Source organism: Python bivittatus, unplaced genomic scaffold (assembly GCF_059951505.1).
Source record: "Python bivittatus isolate LINGU-HERP-01145 unplaced genomic scaffold, Pbiv_v1 ctg000220_np1212, whole genome shotgun sequence".
Classification (NCBI taxonomy): Eukaryota; Metazoa; Chordata; class Lepidosauria; order Squamata; family Pythonidae; genus Python; species Python bivittatus.
This window is the reverse complement of record NW_028277048.1, coordinates 42,134,359-42,157,973: the sequence shown is the minus strand read 5'-3', so window position 1 is coordinate 42,157,973 and position 23,615 is coordinate 42,134,359. Positions and strand designations below refer to the sequence as shown.

General features: G+C 35.7%; 1 protein-coding gene across 3 annotated transcripts in view; it reads right to left on the bottom strand.

Annotated features, from left to right (window-relative positions):
* Window positions 1-489: 489 nt before the first annotated feature.
* The window catches only part of MBTD1 (mbt domain containing 1), a 60,554-nt gene continuing 37,428 nt past the window's right edge, over window positions 490-23,615 (bottom strand). For 2 of the 3 annotated variants that reach the window (XM_007424586.3, XM_007424587.3), the window contains exons 14-16: window positions 23,350-23,584; window positions 19,520-19,597; window positions 492-5,520 (exon numbers count right to left, since the gene is read on the bottom strand). In XM_007424586.3, coding sequence (XP_007424648.1) covers window positions 5,402-5,520; window positions 19,520-19,597; window positions 23,350-23,584 — 432 coding nt within the window. In that variant the 3' untranslated portion in view covers window positions 492-5,401. Of the gene's footprint in view, window positions 5,521-14,383; window positions 14,573-19,519; window positions 19,598-23,349; window positions 23,585-23,615 lie in introns of all 3 variants that reach the window. The other variant, XM_088138448.1, reaches the window with a different exon arrangement.

Sequence of the window (23,615 nt, the reverse complement as noted above, 5' to 3'; positions counted from 1 at the left end):
ATCCCTGACCTTAAATATAAAGAGCAGACTTCACTACCACAGAATTATGATGCCCAGTATTTTTCAGTATATATGAGAGAATTTTGTTTCAGAAAACCTGGATTATCAGACAGCTGAGCCACACATAGGAGTGATTCCCATTCTTCACAGCAGGGCTGCATTGCATGGCTCGCCAAGGAGCCTTGTGTGGCCTGCCAGCATATTTTAAAGTAACTCACTGCCCCAAAAAAGACGCTGCCAAGCCCCTTCAAGCCTTCCTGCCACCTCTCTGCTACTGCTGCTCCACTAGCCGCTGATCAGCAGGCCAGGTATTCCTTTCTAGCTGCAATTTTTTTTTTTTATCAATGTGGTCCTTTCCCCTGTTGTGTGGGCCTGTGTTACAGGCTATCCAGGAAAGTGAAAACTAGCTTGTTCTTTTTGTGTATTTCTGCTACACCCGCTGGGGGAGATGGGTGGCCTACTAATTAATTAAATAAATAATGCAATGCCATCTTAGATCTTAGTTTTGCTCCTCTAAACCTGGTGTAATTTTTAAGAAGAGGATGCAGTGCCACTTGATGTCTGTTACCCTTTAAAGTATTAAAGATTTCAACTGCATTGATCCAAATAGAATAAATTTAACAAAAAGTCCATTCTGAAGAATTTTTTTTTTTAATCAATTGAGCGTTCCTAATCATATCCAGGACTGGAGGAGAATAAGGACTGTAATTCCAAAAACTAAGCGAACAAGGAGACTACCGTACTTGATTTGTGGATGTTTTATGATGAAAACCTCAAGTAATGAATTCTTAAACTACAACCATAACATACATGTCCCATAAACTATTTTCCAGATCTTATTTGAGACATGCTTTCAAATGCTTTTATTTAGGGATCCCTAAGCAGACTGTTTCACTCTTACTTGCAATAATAACAGTCTTTCTGCACCAAGATATTTGCTTTCCTAGCCCAGGAACTCCATTAAAGGAGACCTATAGTTGAAAAACTTCACACTGTCTTTCCATGAATCTTTTGACTAACAGCAAAACTGATGCAAAATGACACCTACTGGTTACATATGCTAGAGAAAAGGATCAAATCAGAAATTTATGTTTGAAATATTGATCAGGCAGATTATGGCTAACAATGAAGATACATTCAGATATGGGATGAGAGGTACAGTATCGGGCCCGTCACTGATAAAATTATACTTCACTCCTTGAAGCAGAAATAATCTCTTGAATTCTGTTAATTAGACACTTCTTTCCAACGATCAAAGAGTTACCATTAGAAATTGTCTAATAAGCTTGAATTATTAATGCTGGACTATCTTGAAAAGCTTGAAAAGGAGAGACTTCTTTATATCAATAATATTTTTAAATATATTCTTGAACTATCGGGACAAAATTCACCACCTGGTCTTCTTTTAACATTTTTATTTTGTGTAAAAAAGGCAAATTTAGTGAATTATTTTCATCTTGTACACAAAGTTATATTCTTAATGCTTTTTCACATCCATGCTTGAAAATCTGCAGTCTGTTAAAAATGAAAGTAACATTAATTTCTTCAAAAGCAATTTTCAGAGTTATGTACATTAGAGGTTTTTAAATGTTCCCATTTGACCACACAAATAACCAAGAAAATAAAAGATTAAATTTATACAGATAGTGATCTATATATCAAATACATACAGAAATGATGTAAAAACCTTTTTTTAACCTCTGCCCTGATCATTTTCCCAGAGGCAGAAGCTCATGCTTTTTTTCCTTTTTTATATAAATGGCTGAGATTTCACTTAAATATGAAAATTAAAAAGAAAAAAAATCAATTTAATCACAGTTTTAATCCCTTTCCAATAAAGGATTGTAACCAATATATTAGCACCATAATACAAATATTGATGGGAGTAGGTGTTCACATCACATAAAAATGACAACAATAAAAACAAACAAACACTGAAACCCGTGTTAGTATCAATAGAACAAGAAGTCGATAACTGCTTTTGTTTTCCTCTGATTCAGCAAGGAAATTTAAAATATGAAAAAGATGTAAAATTCTGAGCTGTACAAAGGAGCCCTTGCAACGTAATTTACCTTGCCTGTGGTGCCTTCCTATTTAAAAAGACCCTGCCTTGTGCCAAATACTGTAATATTAGCCGACCCACAGCAGAAGTACAAGTCTCAACCCCTATCTGCTCACCCCCTCTGACCCGATTCCTTCCCAATTTGTTGGTGTTAATTAGTTCACAGTAAAATAGAGAGTGTTCTTAGCACTAAACCATAAAAAACATGCAATGCACACCCAGCGGTACTAAAAGCTTACGGTTATCTGCTGTATTAAGAGGCCACAACTGTTACTCAGAATGAACACTGAATTAAAAACAGACAAATGAGACTAATCTGGAAAAGGGTCTCCCTCAAGAGTTTCATGGCAAAAGTAGAATCAATTTCAAGATTAGAAAAAAAAGTTTTCATATTTAATTTTTTGTTTAATCAGGTACATGTATCAGGATGTAGAATCCAACTCAAAGGGAGCATTAAAATCCTGAAAGAACAGCAGTACCTACTTTACATAAATATGTAAATTATCTTCAAAAATCAGAGGACCTGCACTATAGCAGTAATCAAGACCGTTCCCTCCCAAACATAATTACAGGTCTTTTAACATCTAGCAGAATTGCTGGTTCAGGTTCAGGTTCTCAGCTGATATGGTAGGGATTAAATGTGGCCATGGGTTTTTCCAGGAGCTGCCATATTCAGAGGTAGAAGAGGGCATCATTGTTGATCTGGACAAAAGCCTAAGACTGACAGAAATTAGTGAAGTTCTCCAATCATAACATGCACAGTGATGGGGAACACTGCTGCACCTCCTGATTTTCTGCCAATCCTACAGATGTAAAATATACACAATGCGTCCATTAGGAATTAAGAGTAACTGTGCCTAAAAGTGTGTTCTTTTGGTTCAAGCTCATTTGGATGAATTGAAACAGGAATCAATTTCTACACAAATCCAAGCTTTTATGCTGGCCTCAAGGCAAAGGTCACTAGTATGGACCTTATTCAGGATTTCTTTCTTACACTGCGTAATATTATCTTTCTGACCAAAATCAGAAGAACTTTGTGTATAAATCCTATTCTGCAAGTCCTCAGAGTCTCTGACAATGCAGATATCACATGGTGGCCTTTACAAACCACAGCATTCATCCTGACAGTTCTGCAGTATTATAGGTGGGCACAGCTGACAGAATTATGATTTGAAATGGAAAAAATTATGGATCACTCAGGTTTTGGTTACAATTCCTTCTGGAATCTCATTTTGCCTTTTAGGGTTTCTATCCTAAAGATAAATGGTCTGATGACGTGGATCATTTACATTTTGGGAGGCACCGGCCTAAGAAATACTGTACTAAAATAAAACTTAGAAAAGAAGGAATTGATGCCTGAATTATGATTTCAAAAGTACTGTGATTCAGGGAATCCTTATGTGTGCATGCATGTGTGTGTATGTGTGCGCACACCTGGATACACACAAACATGATACAGCTTTTTGCTCCCCTCCCCCAAGAGCAGCTCTTTTTTTGTAGCATCATGAACTGCTTTGTAAACCAGGGAAGTTTCAAAAACAGCTGTAATGGAGCACTTGTGAAAGAGGGAGGGCATTATACTCCTAGAGGAAAAAAGAAAGAAGGCAGATCAGCTAAACCCAGATCTCCCCTTGTACTTCTAAGGATTATGAACATAATCTTTTTAGAGACATAACAATATGCAATTTCCACCTATATTCACAAATATTTGACACCCGATACTCAGTTTTTTAAATGTATACATGAAGCAGTTTTCAACAATGGCCCAGCTATGTGAAAAAAGAAAAAAAAAAGACTAGGAATTCTTCTCATACAGTCCTATACTATACAGGAAAAAAATGTACTTCCAGAAGTTACTACAAAATTTTACACCATTATCCCCTCTTGCATAGAATGTGGTAAACCTTTGCATATCACAAATGGTATGTACCCAATAACAAAGATAAGAAAATAATCAAAATTGCTGGTTTTCAACTTTCTATGCGTTTAAAAATTTAAAACATTTATATGCCAAAAATTGTCTCTGGGGCTTGGAGAGTTGCTAGTCATAAAGCATTAGATTTAAAGGGTGTAGAGGTTAATCTATAGAATTATTTTTTTCTAAACCCTACCCTTGAAACAAAAATCAGACAGACTGCTCTAAAGTCAACTTGCTATGACCCAGAAGCAATTACAGAATATAAGCAGTTAATTCCTGAGAGTTTAGTAAATGAACCTTACTGGTAAAAGCAAAACTCTTTGACATATATCATCCCGTCATGACACCAGAATGGAAATGTCAACATTTGAAGTTCTGTGAATGACGCCATCTGTTAACATCCATACAGATTTAACTATCCAGGAAAAGTTTCCAAGAAATTCAGCATTCATGCCACACTAGTCATGACAAATTCTTGAGAAAGGTATCAGCAGCCAAGAAAATACTTATGTTCAAAGCAGGCTCCAAAGCATCTTCGGGCAAACCAGCTCAATTTGTAACAATCAAGAAGTTCTTCCAAATGTGCAGGGAAGAATAATGCTGTGTTCAGGAGCAGGCTGCTGCCTCTTTTCAGGGGCTTGTCTTCCACCAGGATGGAAATCAAATCTGTTGCTGTTTCACTAGAAAAAGACCTTTCAGTTCCTTGCACAAGAAAAAACAAAATGTTCCATAAACTCCCAGTTGACACATATGGAAGCTTTGCTGATCATTTGTGTGAATATCTCAGTACTTCAAAATATGAACAAGTAACAGCCCCAATAACCTCAATGAAGACAGGACAAAAGCTTAATTCTCCAAAAGCTTAAGCAGATTTGTCAGTATGTCACTGTGCCAGGAGAAATCATTTTAATACTCCATCCTCTCAACTTATTTTCTTATGTTTCATCACCATGTCTCATGATGTCACTGAGGAAAAGACAGGGCATGACTAGTGTAGCTTTATAGTTCAGAAGCTCCCAGCTTGTACCAGAAGGTTCACTCATCACAAACAGTTCATTTGTGTTTTCAACTATTCTACCATCTCATCTTCCTCAAAGGGTTTCCTGCAATCCTGCTATAATTAAGCTTTTAATTCTTACCAAAAAATTAGAGTATCTTTTTTTTAACAATCTGAACTTGAAAATATTACAAAAATTCTTTCAAAAGCTTCAAATACAACACAAACATGTCAATTTTTAATAAATTGAAAATTCTTTTTCCCCCCACTAAAATAGTTTCCTTGTCCTCCAAAAATTCTGAATTGAAATCTTAACCGCAGTTAGCAAAGTGCCCTTAGTAGAAGCCATCAAACGGTAACATCAGAATGGGAACATCAGTCTTAAGGAAAAGTTCGTTTTGTACCATCCTGCTCAGATTTGCCCTTAGGGTTCTTGCTTGATGTACTGGCTGGCTGACCCATTGCTTTCCTGATCAGATGCTCCTTGAAGAAAGCTGTATTCCTCTCCATCTAGCAATTCCTCCTTCAGCTGCAGTGAAGATACTAAATATGAAAGAGTATGTTAAAAATGAAAATTGGTAGTGATATTGTTCTTTTCATTTCAGAAATGAAAATCTGGCAATATCCCAACTTTTGTTACTTCTGCACAGGACAATACAATGCTGCAAAGCAAAATTTCAGAATCTGAGAATACAGTAAAGAAAGTGATGGGCTGAAATTGGAAATATGGGAATTAAAAGAAGGAAATAAAAGGTTAAACATAGATATCTATACAGACTTAGTACTTGCCCCAATTAAAAAGAACGTTAGTTAACTGCATATTTTACACTACAATCATATTGACATCTGTTAAAAAGTCAGTCCATAGATTGAAATAGAATGTATACCCAGCTATTATTCACAAAGCATCTTCCATGTAACAACATGAAACCACAATAACTATAACTTAATAAGGAACAACATTTCCTTCAGGGATCAGAATTTTAAAGAAATCCTGGAAGGTTAAGATTGCTTGATGAAGGCTATGCTTGAATGGAGTAAAAATATAAAAATTAAAGAAAAAAAGATAAAATTAGCTTACACCAACCTATTCACTATTACTAGGGAAACCTATCATTGAAAATGATCTTTGCTTCTACCACATCTACCTACTACTTCACATATTGCCCTTTGCTCCTTAACCACTTTTTGAGGATCTCACCAACCCCAACCAACCAGGACTTTGTTCCTTGCTCTCAACCCATTCACTTTTCCTTAGTAATTTTATGATTCAATCCTCTTTCAAATTGGTCACTCGCTTTTGTATTCAATCCACACTCATTAACACTTATTCATTCTTACCCTATCTCTTCTTGTTTTAACACACACGCCTCTTATGTACCCCATCTCCTGCATTCAGCTTACTTTTATATTATTTCTGACATATCAAACTTTTATTTCCACCTAACAAGGTGGGTAGAAGCACAGCCATTTTCACTTCTTTCAATAACCATTCATTCATCACAACAGACAATATACTACCCACTATCTTTCTACCAACCTTTGTACATCTTAAGATTTACCCATTCATTTTCCATCTTTATTAAATTCTACAAGATAAATGAATTAATTTACCTGCTCTAATTTTTTTCTCCATTGTGGAATAACTTACAATTATTCACCCAATTTTCTGTCAAACATCAATATTAGGCTTTGATACATTAATTTTCAGATTTATATTCTTCAGTGCATCATACAATATAATGTTAGTTACAAATCATTTGGGTTCTCAGTGAATACATTGTCTGCATATATGTACTTTCACATCCCCAACCAATGTTTCTTTAATATTGTCAAGATTCCTTATACATTTGTCCACAAATGCATTAAACAACCTAGAGTGCATCACAGTCATTGTCTTATTCCCTGCTATGCTGAACCATTCACTAAGCATGCTGCTTATTCTCATGCATGCATTACTTCTATAATACAATCCTCCTATTACATTCAACAGCCAACCTTCAACTTTGTATTTGCATAAAGCATAATTCAAGCCTATTCATTTTACCATACACTTTCTCTAAATCAATATATGTGAAAAAAGCTTTGTCACATTCATATAATTCTTAGTCACCTACTGAAGAGCAAAAGTCCCATCTGCAAGCCTTCTGCCTAGCATAAAGCTCCACTGCACTTCCTAAATTTTGCGCATTCAATTTACTGGAGGAATCTTATTTGCCCCTTTTCACCCAAAACAATTTTTGTCTCTTCATACTTCCTACTTTCACTCTAATTTCTTCCAGGGATCCTAAACAACCAAATAATGGCCTGCCTGCATCTAATCACCCTTGTTTCCTTCACTAATTTTCTGTCTTTCATTACAAATAATCATAACTGTGTAACCACAGGTTATAACACGTAACATACCATAAAACACAATAAAATAACAGTAGAATAGTTAAGATTGTAAAATGAAGTAATAAAAAGAGTATTAGATGTAAGAAGGGTAAAACAAGATATAGCAGAGCTACAACTAAGAAGATGTGTTTCTAAGTTTAAATGATTGCAGAGAAAAAGTAGCAACCTAGTTTTTGCATCTGCATCTGCAAGAACAGTTCAATGTTTCGAGGTCTGTGCCCTTGAGTTTGCTGACCATCAATAATTTGGCCCTGATCTCATTGTCAATGGGGCAATGGAGGACAAAATGAATGTCATCCACTTGGCCAATACCACAAGGACAGAGATGTTGTCTGACAAGGCGGCTGCAAAATCTCCCTTTGAGATATGTGGAGGGCATGGTCTGCAGGCGAAGGGATGTTAAAGCCCTTCTCAGTGAAGCACTGGTTACATTAACCAGGTACTGGGAGAGGCTTCTATGTTTTTTATAGTGATGGTACCAAGATCAAAATGTGGATGATTGTACAGCAGTGGCATCTTTTTTGGCATCTCTTTCAAAAAGCCTATCTCTAATATTTTCTCTGTTCCAAGAGCTAAGTGCTCCCAAAGGTGGTAGGGAATACATTTGCAGGATGGGTGACAAAAGTTTGGTCCATAGATTCCCAACTGTGTAATGGAGAGAACTAGGTTTGGCAAGGAGGATCCTTCTTGAAGGATTTCTAGTTTCTTATAGTGCAATGCAAGATATACCCTAATGGCAATGGAAGGTAACCCTATCTTCAGCCTTAAATAAGCAGTAGGGGTGACCTGGGGGAGGCCCAAGATCTTCCTTATGAAGTTGTTTTGGACTACTCCCAATTGGGTAATAACCTTCTCCCAGTGTACATATGAACAGTTATGCTTAAACCAAATATTTTTAAACAATTTTTTTCTAACCAGATACCAGTTATCATTCTAATTCTTTCTTAAGCCTCCAAATGGCCCAATCATTTTTTTCTGTACAAATTCCCCCCATCCATCTACATCACCTAACAGAGTATATTTTTTTCTCCTAGTACAAACTAATCCCTGGTTCTTCCATTATCACCTCTCACTGGGACATAACATTCATCAGCAACCTATAAAATCCTACTTTTGTGCGCCCTCACAACAACCTAGATCACACCACATCACCTTTTTGAAATATGTTATAGATCTTTTACTCATAATTAAACACAGATCTTCACTTTCCTTCCATACTGATAAATTCTGCATAAGATTAGACCACCTTCTTTCATATCTATTACATCCTTCCCTTCCTCTTCCTTTCACAGAAAAACAACCATTTTTCTTTCATTCCATTCATTAATCCATGTCCTTTACCATTTGCTCTTCTTGCATTCCCAGTTGCACATTTCCATATGTAACAGTTGCCACCAGATGGGCCAACAGATATTAACCTCTGTTGCCCACCACAGCTTTGGTAAACTGAGGGTTTCACATAAAGCATTTTAGTAAGATAGAGAAGATATACACAGGGCTACCAGTCTTAGTTGTATCCACGGCACATGTATAATGCTCTGTTGATGGTGAGGACAGTATTGGTCAGCTTTGACACATTTGGGTCTGTATGTCACAAGCACAAGCAAAGCCCAGTTTTATTCTAAGCATGCTCACACTATTCCACTGTAGGCGGAATCCACTATAATCTCTAGACATTTCCTTGCATACATGCATCCCACCAATTACAATTATATGCAGTGTACTGAAATGATCAGTACACTTAAAATGATCTTTTATTATTATTTTGAATCTTGATTTTCATGTGAATAGTAGGTCCCAGGCAATCAAAAGTAGAAATATACCTAAATAAATGAAATGACATTTCCAATTATTTCCAAACATTTACAGTCTGTTTAGAATTCACTGTAAACATTTATGATATTTGGCACTATTTTGTTTCATGCACCTAAAGTGAAAATTGCTGCTTAAAATATTTGTGTATTTGTATAGTGGTTCCTATCATCAATACATGAAAAATTTCAGAATATATTATACTGACATGAAGAAAATACAGTTCAATCAGCTTTTTTAAAAAGTTTTCTGTTAAAATGTGATATAACGTTTGGTCATTTTAATAGCTGCATGAAAAAATAGATATTGACCAGAGTAGCAAAGAAGGTAGACAAATTTTAATAAACATAGAAGGCATAAGCTGTTTGTTCAGTACAGTCTCAATTAGCTAAAAGATTTACAAAATATTTCATAGTCCAGCTGTAGGAAAAAAATGTGAGAACAGATTATACTGGAACTGTTTTTCCTTGCATGCTTCTTTTGAAGCATCCGTTAGTAGCTACTTTTGATGACAGGGTGGCAAGTTCTATTGATGTTTGCTTTGCAGCTCGCAGTATGAACACTGACTGAAATGTCTTTTAAAAGTATAAAAGTCTCTGGAAACTTATTAAAATATAGAGGTCATTTGATTTCATTCTTAGTATGGATTTATAGCTCCTCCCTGCTGACACACATTAAAATATTGAAAAGTGGCATTACATATACTCTAAAATATGTAAATTTAACATTTACTCAGTACAGGTTTCCCTAATTCACCTGTATGTATTAATCATTATATACTGATACAGATGCAATTATTTTGTTTCCCTAATAAAGTTAGAGAGCCACTTTGGTGTAGTGGTTAAGGCATCAGGTTAGAGATGGGGAGACCGTGAGTTTTAGTTCCGCCTTAAGCACAATGCCAGCTGGGTGACTTTGGGCCAGTCATTCTCCCTCAGCACTAGGAGGAAGGCCAGGGCAAACCAATTCTGAAATCTTGCCAAGACCATTGCAGGGACTTGTCCAGGCAGTCGCCAGAAGTCAAGACTGACTCAAAGGCAATCAATCAATCAATCAATCAATCAAGTTAACTGGTAAAAGAAACCCCTACCAATCCTACAATTGGTTACCCAGAAGTCAAGACTGACTCAAAGGCAATAAATAAAGTAAGTAAGTAAGTAAGTTAGTTAGTTAGTTAGTTAGTTAGTTAATTAACTGGTAAAAGAAACCCCTACCAATCCTACAATTGGTTACCAGTCATCTACAGAGGCCGAGAAGGATCTTCATAGAAAATGAAATCGTGAAGTTGTATGTAGGAACTGCTGATGTGGATCTTTACAAATGGGATCAAACAGGAAAGTGTCCTATAATTGTTTTATATACTGCTTCATCAGAATCCGAGACAAGGAGCAGCTAGACTTTATGCGTTCAGCGATCCTGAGAAACTAGCAATGGTCTTGGCGTAGCTTGTTGTGGGCTTTATTTCCAAAAACAGCCATTTCTTTTGACAGGTGGTTTATTTCTGAACATCATTTAGGTACAATAACTCTTGGTGTGGCCCAGAGCAATAAGAACGCTGTTTAGGATTCTCTAGCTCCCTTCCTCCCCCCTCCACTTTACATCTTTTATTAAGGTAGAGTAGAATCCTTAAGGATGTGACTTCTGCAAGGACATATGCAGTTGTTTACATTCATAAATATACTATTAGGAACAATCAAAATGTAATACTGGTTTGATATTTTAAAAAGGCCCCTGTGAAATCACACGTTTGCTCAGTATTCTAAGGGCAAAGAAATATATTTAGGCCATTACCCTAAATATAAAAACAGTACTAACTCTATTACTTTTACCACTGTTTATTCTAGCAAAGGAAGTAAGCATGATGAAGTTTGCACAAACCCTGTTCTTTTACAAATATTCACTTAGCAAAATTAACGGTCTTTTCCTTTTTTCACTTAATTATGAAAATGATGGTTGTTAATCTGAAATATTACCATGAAATTAAAAGTATGCAATAATAAGCAATTTCCTCAAGGAGATAAAAAATAGCTTACAGACTGTTACGGAAATTAATTACTACAATATTATTCACAATAATGAAACACGTGACTCATGATAATGTTCTTATTCCCATTTGAATCCTATTCAGATTAATTACTTAATTTGTTTCATTTATGCTTATTCTAGGGAAACTTTTCTCAGGGTTATTAGATTCACTGTGGAAAATTATTCCAGAACTAAAGATTGGGAGGGGGGAGAAGTACTGATTCTTTTTCTTTATTCCAAGAGATGTTACATTTACAAAGGAAATTTTTATAATTCAACTATAACTTGCAGGACCATGAATTGGGAAATCCTTTTGCCAATCAAATCCTCGCACCTCGTATTAGCCCTGCATATTTAAGATCTATTGCCATGGACTTTTATGGCATGATCTGAAGATAGATAATAGATTGTTTTTGTTTTTGTTGGAATAATCTGAGTTGAAATAGTGCTTGGATGGGAGATCACCTGGGAAGCCTACAAATGCCACCTTAAGTTCCCTGAAAGAAAGCTATGGAAAATAATTAACTTAACTGATCAATCTGGCAGGCACAGGTGAAAGGAACAAGCCCACCTATCAAGGTGCTTTCCTCCTTGGGTTCAACCACTAATATTAGTTTTATGTTTTCTGTAAAAGACTACTGTTGCCCATGTTCCAGAATTCCTTACTTGGGATTTTTATCAAATTCAACATTGCACCATTAAAGCCTGATCCATGCTTTGAAGTTCTAGGAGTTTCACATACAAACACTTTTAAGGATTCAGTTGGTCTTACATTTTTTGTTTCTAAAATATATACAAATATTACATTTTAAAATGAAAATGGTTAAAATAAAACAAGACATATGCAACTTTAATTTCTTTCAAAGTACTAATATGCTAGAGAGGTTGAAAAAGGACCCACTGAAACTGTACCTCAGATATAGATCCAGACAAGTAATATTTATAGGAGTAAGTAGTTCAAAGAATTACCTTAAGACGAGCATGGCCGACCAGCATGTGGCTCTCCAAGTGAGACTGATTAACAAGTCTAGGTCTAGCCAATATGATGATTGATGAGGGATAATGAGAACTGCAGTCTGAAAGACCACACACTGTGACAACCATGCACTAAATAATTGTTGTCAAGTGCTGTGGATTTCATCCTACCAAATAGCTGCTTCTGGTCCATCAGCATGGTCAATGTATAGCATTAAGACTCTTTAGAATGATTAATGAGAGATTTATTCCACAATGGAAGAACATGTATTGAAAAATCAAACACTAAGGCAGGACTCTTATATATATGAGGAACTTTGTACGTAACCTTGATTGAAGTATTATATGATACCTTCCTCCTTCTCCAAGGCAATGTATTTCTTCCTGGTGCTTATAAACTCAGTGAGCTCCTGCAGTAGTCTCTTATCTCTAACCTTGCTATCTTGGAAACACGGTGTAAGGCACTGCTACTAAATGTCCAAGGTAAATCATATTAAGACAATAATATATTAAAAGATTAGCTTGATGGCATTTTATCCTCCAAGACCCCACTCTCCCATGAAAAAAATTGCCTGAAGACTATGTTTGCAGTGCTGAAATACAACAAGTTTAACATTAACATTTCAAACATAATCATAATTAGAAGCATAATTATTCCAGGAAACAAGAGCTTTTGAAGTAGCAAAGTGTAGTATCTTGGTACAATGCACTATAGAAATGTAATGGGAGGGAGATGGGGATGTATAATGTACAGGATTTACGTTTCTTGATTGTTTTGAAGAAAACATGAAGTGTAGCATTCATGAAAATAAAGCTCTTGGCCAGATATGAAACATTTCCTTTTATTAGTAATTATAACATGCTGCAATAGCTAGCATTACTCAAGTAAGAGAAAATAATTATAGGTAGGGATGTAGTGAGAAATCATATGGATAAATCAAATACATCCCAAACAAAATACACCTAAGTTCTTCTATTTCGTCCCAGCAGAAACTAATACAACTGATTACTTTATCAGAATTCATAGTTCTTCATTGAGTAGAGCCTACCAGGTACGTGCAACTTGTTGCATGGTACAAAATAGGCCTTCCCTACTGCATAACAAGATAGCTATTTGCAGACAGCAGACAAAGTTTGATTCATGTCATGCAGACCGTAGGCTATGCAGAGATCTTTACGAACTGGGACACGTACCTATCTATTCACTGGCACATGATATAGCAGTGCCCAGGTCCAGCCAAGTAGGTAGAAGATAGAAGGTTTTCTTAGAATGGAACAGAACATACCACGGAATCTGGTATGTTTGGTAAGATTCACTTCAAATCTCAATCAGGTTATACGTGGGATGAAATCCATGATCTAGCCAAGACTCTGCATTATGGGGAATGTTCAAGAAAAGGAACCTTTTCAACTACACACCTTTATTAGGCTAAAGTATAAGTCAGTGTGTTTAAAAATTCAAGCATATTCTTTCCTCATATAGTGCTACCCATTCCACTAAAGTGAGAAAAAAATGATGAGTGGAGTTCTCCACTGACAGAAACTGAAGCAACATAGCCTCCCTAATACATTTTTATTACCTAAGCACTTTCAACCCAGACTGACATTTGTGTCAGCCTAATGCACCTTGTATGAACCTTAAATGAGCCTCAAGTCATACTGATATACTATTTTTCTCTTCTTTGGTTTGTCTAAATGGTCAAATGTTTATACAGAAACAAGTGTTTCTCATTTTCCAATAAATTTTCAGATCTCAAAAATATGACTAGTTTTTTAAAGCACTGAATCACATTAAGCTATAACATTTCAAAAGCCCTCCAACCGAACAAAAAGTTCTTCTTCCACACAGAAGTTTACTGTCCTGTTCAGATACAATGCCCAGAAGATAAAAGGCCAATACTAACAGCCTCTCAGCACTTAACCCTCTTGCCTCAATACATTCACTCTATTTCTACCTCCTTTTTGCTTTGGGAAGGAATTTGGTGAATTCTTTGGCTACATATAAATCAGGGACTTAACACTTATGATTAATTCAATGAGATGGGCTCATGGGCTGATATGAATGTTCTTGCCATTTTTAAATGAAAAGTGAGGGTGGCAGTGAGCCAGCATGTTACATGCCTGACCATGCTTGGTCCTCAGTCAACTTTCCTCTCATATCATGAGTTTGTTTTTTGTTTTTTACATGACCAATTACCTGTTTTGAGGCAGGGACTGAACTCTCTGCTAGTCCGGGGAGGCTGGCAGGCCTCCAGGGATGTCTGTGCTGGAAGGGTTCGATACTGAGGAGTCAACTCTTCATCACCAGAGAAGCTCCTCCGTACCCCACCTGTCATGAGGCCGCTCGACAAACTGATAGGCTTCTTCCCAACTGGTATCTTCCTCTCTAAACATCAAGTCAAACTAAAGTAAAACACTTATATCAGTGCATTAAGGTAACTCAAGACTAAGTACTCACTAAGAATGGCCTCCACTTTGTGCTTATCTGACCGTGTATGTCCTAATCTCCATCAATTAAAGCCAAGGGGATTTTCTTAGAAGTTAACTCTGGTGTTTGGTGGCATAATCAGAGGATTCTATGAGACATCCCTCTATTGCAGTGTACTGTGTTGTCAACCTTAATTTACACCTCTAACAAAATGTTAACAAATTAATTCATTTTAAGAAATTATTTTTGTACAAACATTGTAGAGAAAAGTGATTTTATATACAGTGGTGTTTGGGGGGGTCAAAACAGGCAAGATGGTGTCCACCATATCTGCAGTCTTGCTTCTTTTGGGCCCCACCTCTATGGATGCTGCTGATTATATATAGTGCTCTTAATCACCTATACCTCTGATTTAACACTGGCATGTTAAAATATGTAAACCAAATGTAATTCCAGATATAAAGACATCCCATGTAGGCTAACCTTCTGATAAGCAGAGATTCCCTGTATGATATCTGTAAACACTTGTCCTTTGAGAAATATAGACTAGCCCCAAATATATATTCTGTTCTGTCCTGTTAATATATTCTGTTAAAAATATATGTGGGAACACCATCCAAGGACCATGGGAGAAGTGCTTCCCAGAATTAAAAAAGTTAAGCCAGGCCAGTTGCATTTACCACGTAACTTATGTGTAAGAACATATACTATTTGACATCCCCTGGAAAGGGAAATGGACAATGGCTTGGTTTTTGTAATTTAGTTGTTTTAAACCCCTGAAGATGTGGGACTCTTTAACTAAAAATATGTACTGCATCATACAATATAAAGATTCAGAGATCCTTAAAGTCTCTTTTGTTTTGAGGTTAATAAGGCAACTCTGCTTTATACTTCAAACTGATAACTTCTTATAAAGCTTAGAAATGTCATTAAGAAATTTCTCACAATTTTACAATTGATATCTTAGAAAAATAAGCAAAATTCTGTTTCTTATTAAAAAATAAATTATTTTGGCAACTCCAACTACTATTTGGATGAGAGCAAGGATACATTATGCAAGACAATTTGCCCATTCAGTTGCTCTCTTCTTGCATTCAGAGGTAGGCTGAATACATATAAAAAAAACTTTCTTCCAGTTTGCAGTCCAAATGCACTTAGACTTTTCCATTTGCAAGATTAAGTCAGTTCAAAGGAGATAACAGTAAATGAGTTAAAAATAAAACCAGCTACAGAGAGGTAAAAAATACTGTTGCACAAGAATCTCCATATAAAAGTTTTAAATTAATCATCTCTGTCTCTTCACAATGATACAGAGACAAAGCAACGTTTTTGTTTTTTCATAAAGAGTCAGGCAATTAAGATAAGGAGAAGTAGCAGAAAGTACCAAGTTTCTTTTAGAACCTGATCTTCACGTTACCAGGTTTCTTCTTATCCTTGTAGCTTTGAAAATATATGCAAGGGGTTGTCAGAATTGGATAAACAATAAGCTAGTGTACTGTAATAACAAAGATGACTGTCAATATCAATTAAGTGATCTGCAATATAAGGAGCAATAATTATAGCCTTAATCAAGTTCCACATATAATTTTATGACTGTGTCTATGTTCATATTCTGTTTTGAGGCAAATTAGAGAAATTCATTACTACAGAGAATAATCAATTGTCTAAGTAACTGGGGTGATAGAAGGGCAAGATGGTACATTAAGATATGTATTTGGTACTGAAATTAAAATTGAGAATGTCACTCTTACTCATTTGGTCTTTGGGGTCTTTAATTCAAACTAGCTTCATGCCATGAAAAGCCGAAACATTCAGACTCCAAACAGAAATGTTAAATTTTAGTTTTTAGACTCCAAAGTCCAGGTATGCAAGATTTTGACAAAAGTGATGAACATTCTTTCTCTTGAGGGAAAGAGGATTCTCTGTTGAACTGGAATGGGACTGTCAGAACTTTTCAGGCTATTAGAAGTGCTGTAGGGCTAAATGGCAATAGTCAGGCACCCATTTTTCCCAGTATTTTTGCCAAAGTCAGACTTATTTGCTTACTTATCCCCTTAGACACAACTAGTTTTTAATTTCTAAATTCAAAGGTGATTATGCTGTCTGGGAATAATATTCTGATTGCAGAGCTCTTAACCTTTGATTTCAGGGATGAAGGGCTTCATTATCCCCTTCATTATCCTTAGTGAAAAGGAAAAGGCCTGGTTAGCATGCCTGAGGGATACCATTCCTTCTTACACTATCTGGTATAAAAAGATACCACCGCAGTTGTGAATTCCAGCTTAAACCCTTTCAATGCTAAACCTAGAATGTAATTACTACTACATTTGAATATGTTTTTAAGACTTATTCTTCAAAGGTATTTATGAATAACTATTATACATCCTTAACGTCTCCAAACGAAAAAATTGTTTGGTTCCTTTGGGGATGAACATGTTCCAGTAACAGATTTCAAAGTTTCAAGAAGAAAGCTTAATAGCCAACCTATCTTTCAAAAAGTTTCATTTGTTACTTTGGATGCTTTTTAGAGACTGTACCAGTGACAAGGACCTATTTTTTGGACCAATTCCTACCATAGCACACTTGTAATATCTAAAATCTTGCTACCATATGGGTGGACCCAATCATACAGATCTATACCATACAAAATTGTCGTCCAATTTGGATCAAAATTCATGACAATATGATAATCATTCATAGGTTTGGTCCTGCCTATGTGACAGTAGAATTTTGAAAGATTACCCCCCTCAAAAATTACATGTCACAACACTGGTTTCCCAGTTAAATAGCATCTCACCTTCAATAGCAAGAAAGGATGCATTTATATCCCAGTTTTTCTTATTAAATTTCCATGAAAAAAAGTACTGGAAGATGGTTCTCATGCTTACAAATCTGAGTCACAATACAATTTTATTGTTTTGGCTCTTTGACATGGCCACTTTGTAATAAAGTTCACACTTTGCAAACATTTATTAACAACTGTAGTGAACAAGTGGCATTTAACCTTGGTGCTATTATCAGACTTAAATATTGTAATGAGCATCAAGTTAAAAAGCATTGATGAAGCAGTTAGGACTATAACCTTCCATCTTCAATGACAGAAAATAAATCTGCTAGTCTGTTTTGTTTTAATATAAACGGGACACATATTTTCCTCTTATGAACCCAATTATCCTTCCCCAATTTGGTGCCTTCCAAATGTGATGGTACTACAATTCTCAAAATTCCAGTACTGGGTAGAAATTATGGGAGTTGTACTCCCAATGCAGCTGGAGAACATCAGATTGGGAAAGTATGATGAAGGCAGTTTTCAACATGCTCCTGAAATCCCATATATACTTATAGCTATTATTGTTGATAGTACCTTCACAAATGTTTTCAGTTTAAGTCACAGCATCTTTAATGCTTACATGTACACAAATTAAATTTATTACAAAATCATTCAAATAGCTTTCTAAAAAATGCCAATTTGAATGAGGCTTCTTAGTAACTGCTAATAAATGAGTAAAGATCATTCTGCATCGTACTGAGATTTTTGTGCAGTGCAATCTCATGCACATTTATTCCAAAATTAAGTTCCCCTGGCCTAGTTTGCATGCTTAACACTCAGTTTGCCAAACTGTACAGGTAGTTCCCAGGTTAAGAACACCTGGATTACGGACGACCCATAATTAAGAACAGAGCCTACTGGAGCAAAATTTGAGTTAAATACACAATGATTCCAATTAAATACACAATGGTTTGAGTTCATTACACAGTTCTACTTATACAGTATTATACAATAATACCGTTCCAGCTTACATACAAATTTGATTTAAGGATAGACCTTGGGAATGGAACTCGTACTTAAACTGGGGACTACCTGTAGTTTAGAACCTAGAAAAGAAAAATGGCACCACTCATTTCTTCCCTCTCTCCTCTTAGTTTAATGAAAAGATAGTCATGATGTCCAAAACAGAACATGCAGTTTCATATTATCTATGAACCAGGAATTTAAAGCAGCATCAAACTGTTCAAGTATTTTACAAACATGATCAATCAACTTGCTTATTCCTGTCTGCTAAACTGTGATTTTGCAATCTGGAGTCAAGGTGGATTTATTTTCAGAAGTAAACATGCATGAGGCTGCCACCACAAGAATGTCAGTTCAATTCAGTGAAGTCTATGCAGGTTGAAATTAAACTAAAATATCATGAGGACTGAGCCATTAAGAAAATTAAACTTTACCTCAATGTGTTTCTATTCAAAATGTAGTTTTAAATTAAAAACTTAACCTGACTGGCATAACTTCATAGCAGTTTCCTATGAGAAGAAAGGGTCTTTCCAATGTTTGTCAGAGTCACAGATTTAACTTCATACATTAATCTTGCCAGCCTTTTTAAATGCCACCAAAAATGCTCATCTTTAAGATGAGATACCAGTATGAAGACTAAATGGAACAATACAGAAAGAATATCAGAGTTAATGTCAGTGCAGGCAAGGAAATGTTGACATAAACTTCCTCTTCAATAGGAACTTTTCTTCAACAAAAAGTATATATGTTCAACTTTCACTCCACACAACTTGCCCATCTTTTTATTTTAAAAAATGCTTTTTTTTTGGCCTTAAGCAGAGTTTGTGTGAAGCTGAAGAGACTACAGTAATTTTGTACTTTTATGAAAAAGCCTGCTCAATGACGTATTTCATCCATCTTATTTTTATTTCAAATATGATCAGAAGAGAAAAAATAAACTGTCACACTATAAAAATAATATATCTTATTGTAGTTTCCTTTATGCCATAGTAAATATCTACATTTGAAAGATACTTTCCCCAAAATAGCATTTACACACACAAATGTCCTGAGAGAAAATGACAGATTTTTAATGTAGAGTAAAAAAAAAAAAAATCAATTCTGTTACCCACTTTTCTTGTGTCCTTTGTACTGCTGTGATTTAGACTTTTTCTTCTGCTTTGATGAACTTGACTGGCTATCTCTTGAAGCTGAAATTTTTTTAAAAAAGAAGATACTGCTTTAACACAACTTTATAGCATATTTCAAAATACTTAGAAAACAGAGTCTTCCGTGAACCCAAGAGCACACCTATAAAAAATATTTACAGATAAAATGACCTGGCCAATAACAATACTATCAGAAGCACTTATATGCAATGTAGTTTTTTGGCCAATGCCTACTCAAATTGTGCACAGCCTTATTTATTTATATCAATTTATATGGCTGCCCATCTCACACAAGGTGACTGGGTGGCATACAACAATTAATAAAACAATAAACATAAAAAACGGTCAATATTAAAAAATGTAAAAAAAAATCACAGGGCACAAGACAGAATAGATGTTAACCACAGTAATGGAGCCATTTTAATGGTTTTAATGATTCACATTAATATTCTGACTAACCAGAATGGTTCAGCTGAAAATTAAGAACTGGGTTGGGCAGGACAGAAAACTCTTGTTACTTTTCTAATCAGGCAAAAATTGAAGCTTATTGGGGAATAATTATTTTATTTTACACATGCTAATTTACACAATCTTTTAAACTGTGCATTTTTTATGTGACCAGTACAATGCATATCTAAATGAGCCATTCTACTCAGGCTATAGTATAGAACAGTTATGATTAGATTGCACTGGTACTATGACAAGATTGCAGTGCAGGAGGAAAGAGCAAAAATCTCTTTCCTCCTGCAGTCAGAATGTTGAGATAGATGGTAAAATGCATGTACTACAATTCAATCAGAAGATATAAACTTTGAAGGAAAAGCATTCAAGCAGAAATACTACACCACAGGGAAGTACAAAATTCTGTAGTCTGGTCACAGATAATATTCTACGTTTCCTAGAACATTCTTTTTTTCTTCTAGATCTGGCCATTCTGGGTGCAGTTGTTTTCTGAAAGTGTTTTTTTCAGAACAGGGCATGGTTTGCTGTGTTCCAGATACAGACATCAACCACAGCCTGTACCAGAGGAATCCTTAGCAAAAATGATGAATCCATTCCTGGAATGACTGTATCAATGTATTTTATAGAACCCAGAATATTCATAATCAAACACTGGAGTTTTATTGCACACAACTAGTACAAAACAAAGCTGTAAGTAGAAAGTATTATAGAGTAAGAATACAAGGATAAGTGTGGGGGGATGCAAACTCAATTTGGAAATACCAAAGACAACAGCATTCTAGTTCTTCATCACGGTCTCTTTGCAACAGCCATATGGGTGGTGCATCTCCACAGTAAGTGGAGAACGTTTTATAGCCAAGGAGAACTTTTGTAGGAAGCTATGCCTTATACTACACATGTCCCTGGGCATAATTCTTACTCTCCTTTCAGTTAATTTTCAATTATCGCAACAGTAATTATGTTCTTCCTCTTATTTCAACACAGCTGAGAAAAAAGGACATAATTTCTCTTTTGATCATTGTCAACTTTCTTCTCTTCATCTTTTTAGGCTTACCATTAACAACATTTTATTCCTCCCTCATCTCATTATAGATTTTCAATAACAGACACTCAGCACCTTCTCAGTGAGACTTCTATGTTTGCTGCATCTTAAGCCCCCTTTCCATAACCATTCAGTGTAACAGTAAATTATCACCAACTGCCTGCTTTGGCCTTGGTGAACAATACTTCATGGATTCTTTCCGGCTGTCAAGACTTGTACAGTACAGCTCATTCAGAAGCAAGAATCACACAGACTTCAATAAGGAATTTTGATAAAAGAATTAGGGTTAAGGTTCAGAATCTTGGAAATTGTGATAGGAGCCCCCAGTTCATGAAGGCAGAGTTTCTTTGAATGTTCTAAATCTCTTCTTCCTGGGCTTTTTGCACCTGGGACTGAGTTCCATTTATTAGCTAAGCCACTAACAAGTTCTGCTACCTATCTGTTACTTAATAAATAATTCATTATTAATGAGTTGACTATCGGTGGCTTACGATCAGTAATCTGTAATAAAATATCTACAGTATAATCAAATAAAAATAAATTTTAGTTATTTAAAACATTTATATATTTGTATAAAATATTCTAGAGTTCCTCCCATTTTTTTCCTCAGCCTCCACTAAAATTTTATAAAATGGGCTAGGAGAAATAAATCTGCCTGCTTTTTGGGTCCCCTTTAGAAAAAGTACACCTTGCAGCCTGTCCACAGAACCCATTTCTCAGAAGGATAGATCCATACAGCCTCATTCTATCTGGCTGAGCTCTGTCTCTGTGCTGAATTACTTTGTAACGGCATCTGTTCTTCAACACATCTACTTGCATTGGAGCACTCCCTGACTGTAACTTCTAAGAAAAAATTAAACTAGAGTCCTTCTAAACATTCCATTCCTCAACTTGATCAGAATAGGAGGAAGACACATTCCAAAAACAGCTGAGAGAATAGTAATCCATCTGCTATGGCAACTGCTCTGGCAATTGTTCAAGTGCTGCCACCATTACTGAACCCACATTTTTCTATACTTTTCAGGGGTGTCAGTGTGAGGTGGCACAGTGTATCCTGAAGGCAAACGTTTAGATGGATTCAACTTTTTATGGGAAAGTTAGAGAACTTTCCTGCAAAATGCTTCTTCCTATCATTATTGATAGGGATTATCTTGCTATTTCCTACCTCACATCTGCCATCAATGTATTCTGTGGATTCCACCTATCAGGAATTTTCTCTTACACAATGTCAATCCTAAACACTGGTGCTGGTATTTGCAATTATCATCCCAAGACTCACTTACTTACTGATACATTACTTACTGATTTTTTTTTATTTTCAAATTTGTACATTGCCTTGCAAAGCCAGGTTTTTCCCCCTATCATTCTAGTACATACAATAAAATTAGGTTAATAGGAAAGAAGGCTCCAGGAAAAAAATCTTTCTTAAGGATAGCTGAAGTTTTATGTTTGTTGGGAAGAGAGGAAAATTAGTGGATAAAGAGTACAGAGAAAGCACACAGTGAGGTAAAAAAAAAAAGAAAAGAAAAGAAATTAAGGAAATAGTGGAGGTACAAGGCAGAGTAATATGAAGAACTAGAAAGAATATAGGCAAAGGTTAACATGAGGCCTTGCAACTTAAGATATTGTATATTATTAAGAATTAAGTAGCCAAGAGTACTGAGAACTGGGAGGTTGTGCACCAGGGATCTGCATTTGATTCTAGATGTTGGGTCTTGTGGGTCTGTAGAGAAAGCACAATACGTTGTGCAAACTTGAAGTTGGCCCACCTCCAGTATGTAAGGCTTTTAATAGGAAGCAATATTTATGGAACAGATTTTTTTATTTAGAAAACCAAAATTACCATAATCCAGAAAACTAATATTTATGGGAGGGGAATGCCTATTCTGCTATATACTAAATTAAAAAATCTGAATAAATGTCAGGAAGAGCAAGTTTGGAACCATGCACTAGAGCAAAGATCTTTCCAACTAAGCTTATGCATCTATGCAAACTTTTGAGTTCATCTTTATTATAAAGGCATATATATTGTAATACATTTTAATGAAGCAACTCCTTATCCTCTAAATATCTGTAAAAAAAAAACAAAAAACAAAACTGAAGCTATAAGAACATTTTGAAGGGAGTTCAAATTAGATCCAGCAATTTAGAGTTATTAAGCAAGTGTCTGAAATGTATTGAGCCAGCTTGAAACTTAGCAGAATTTCAAAAATGAAGACAAAATTATTGCCATAGGAATCTGTTAAATATCAGAAATGGAAGATTCTAAAAAAGTTCACCAATTACTTACATTGTGATGCAGGAGGCTGTAGCTGGTAACCTGTTAGCTGACACCACCCTACAGGATAGAGGTCAGGAGATTCACAGTCTACCCACTGATCATATTCATCCTCCCAGCCATCAAAATGTATCCTCAACAGACGATGGATTATGCGAGTTACTGTGGCCACACATACTAAACGAGGTTCCATGAGATCCACAGCTTCCAGTTTCATTGCAACGTGAAACCCATGGTTTGGAACTTCCTGGAACAGGGGAATAATCAAACTTATTACA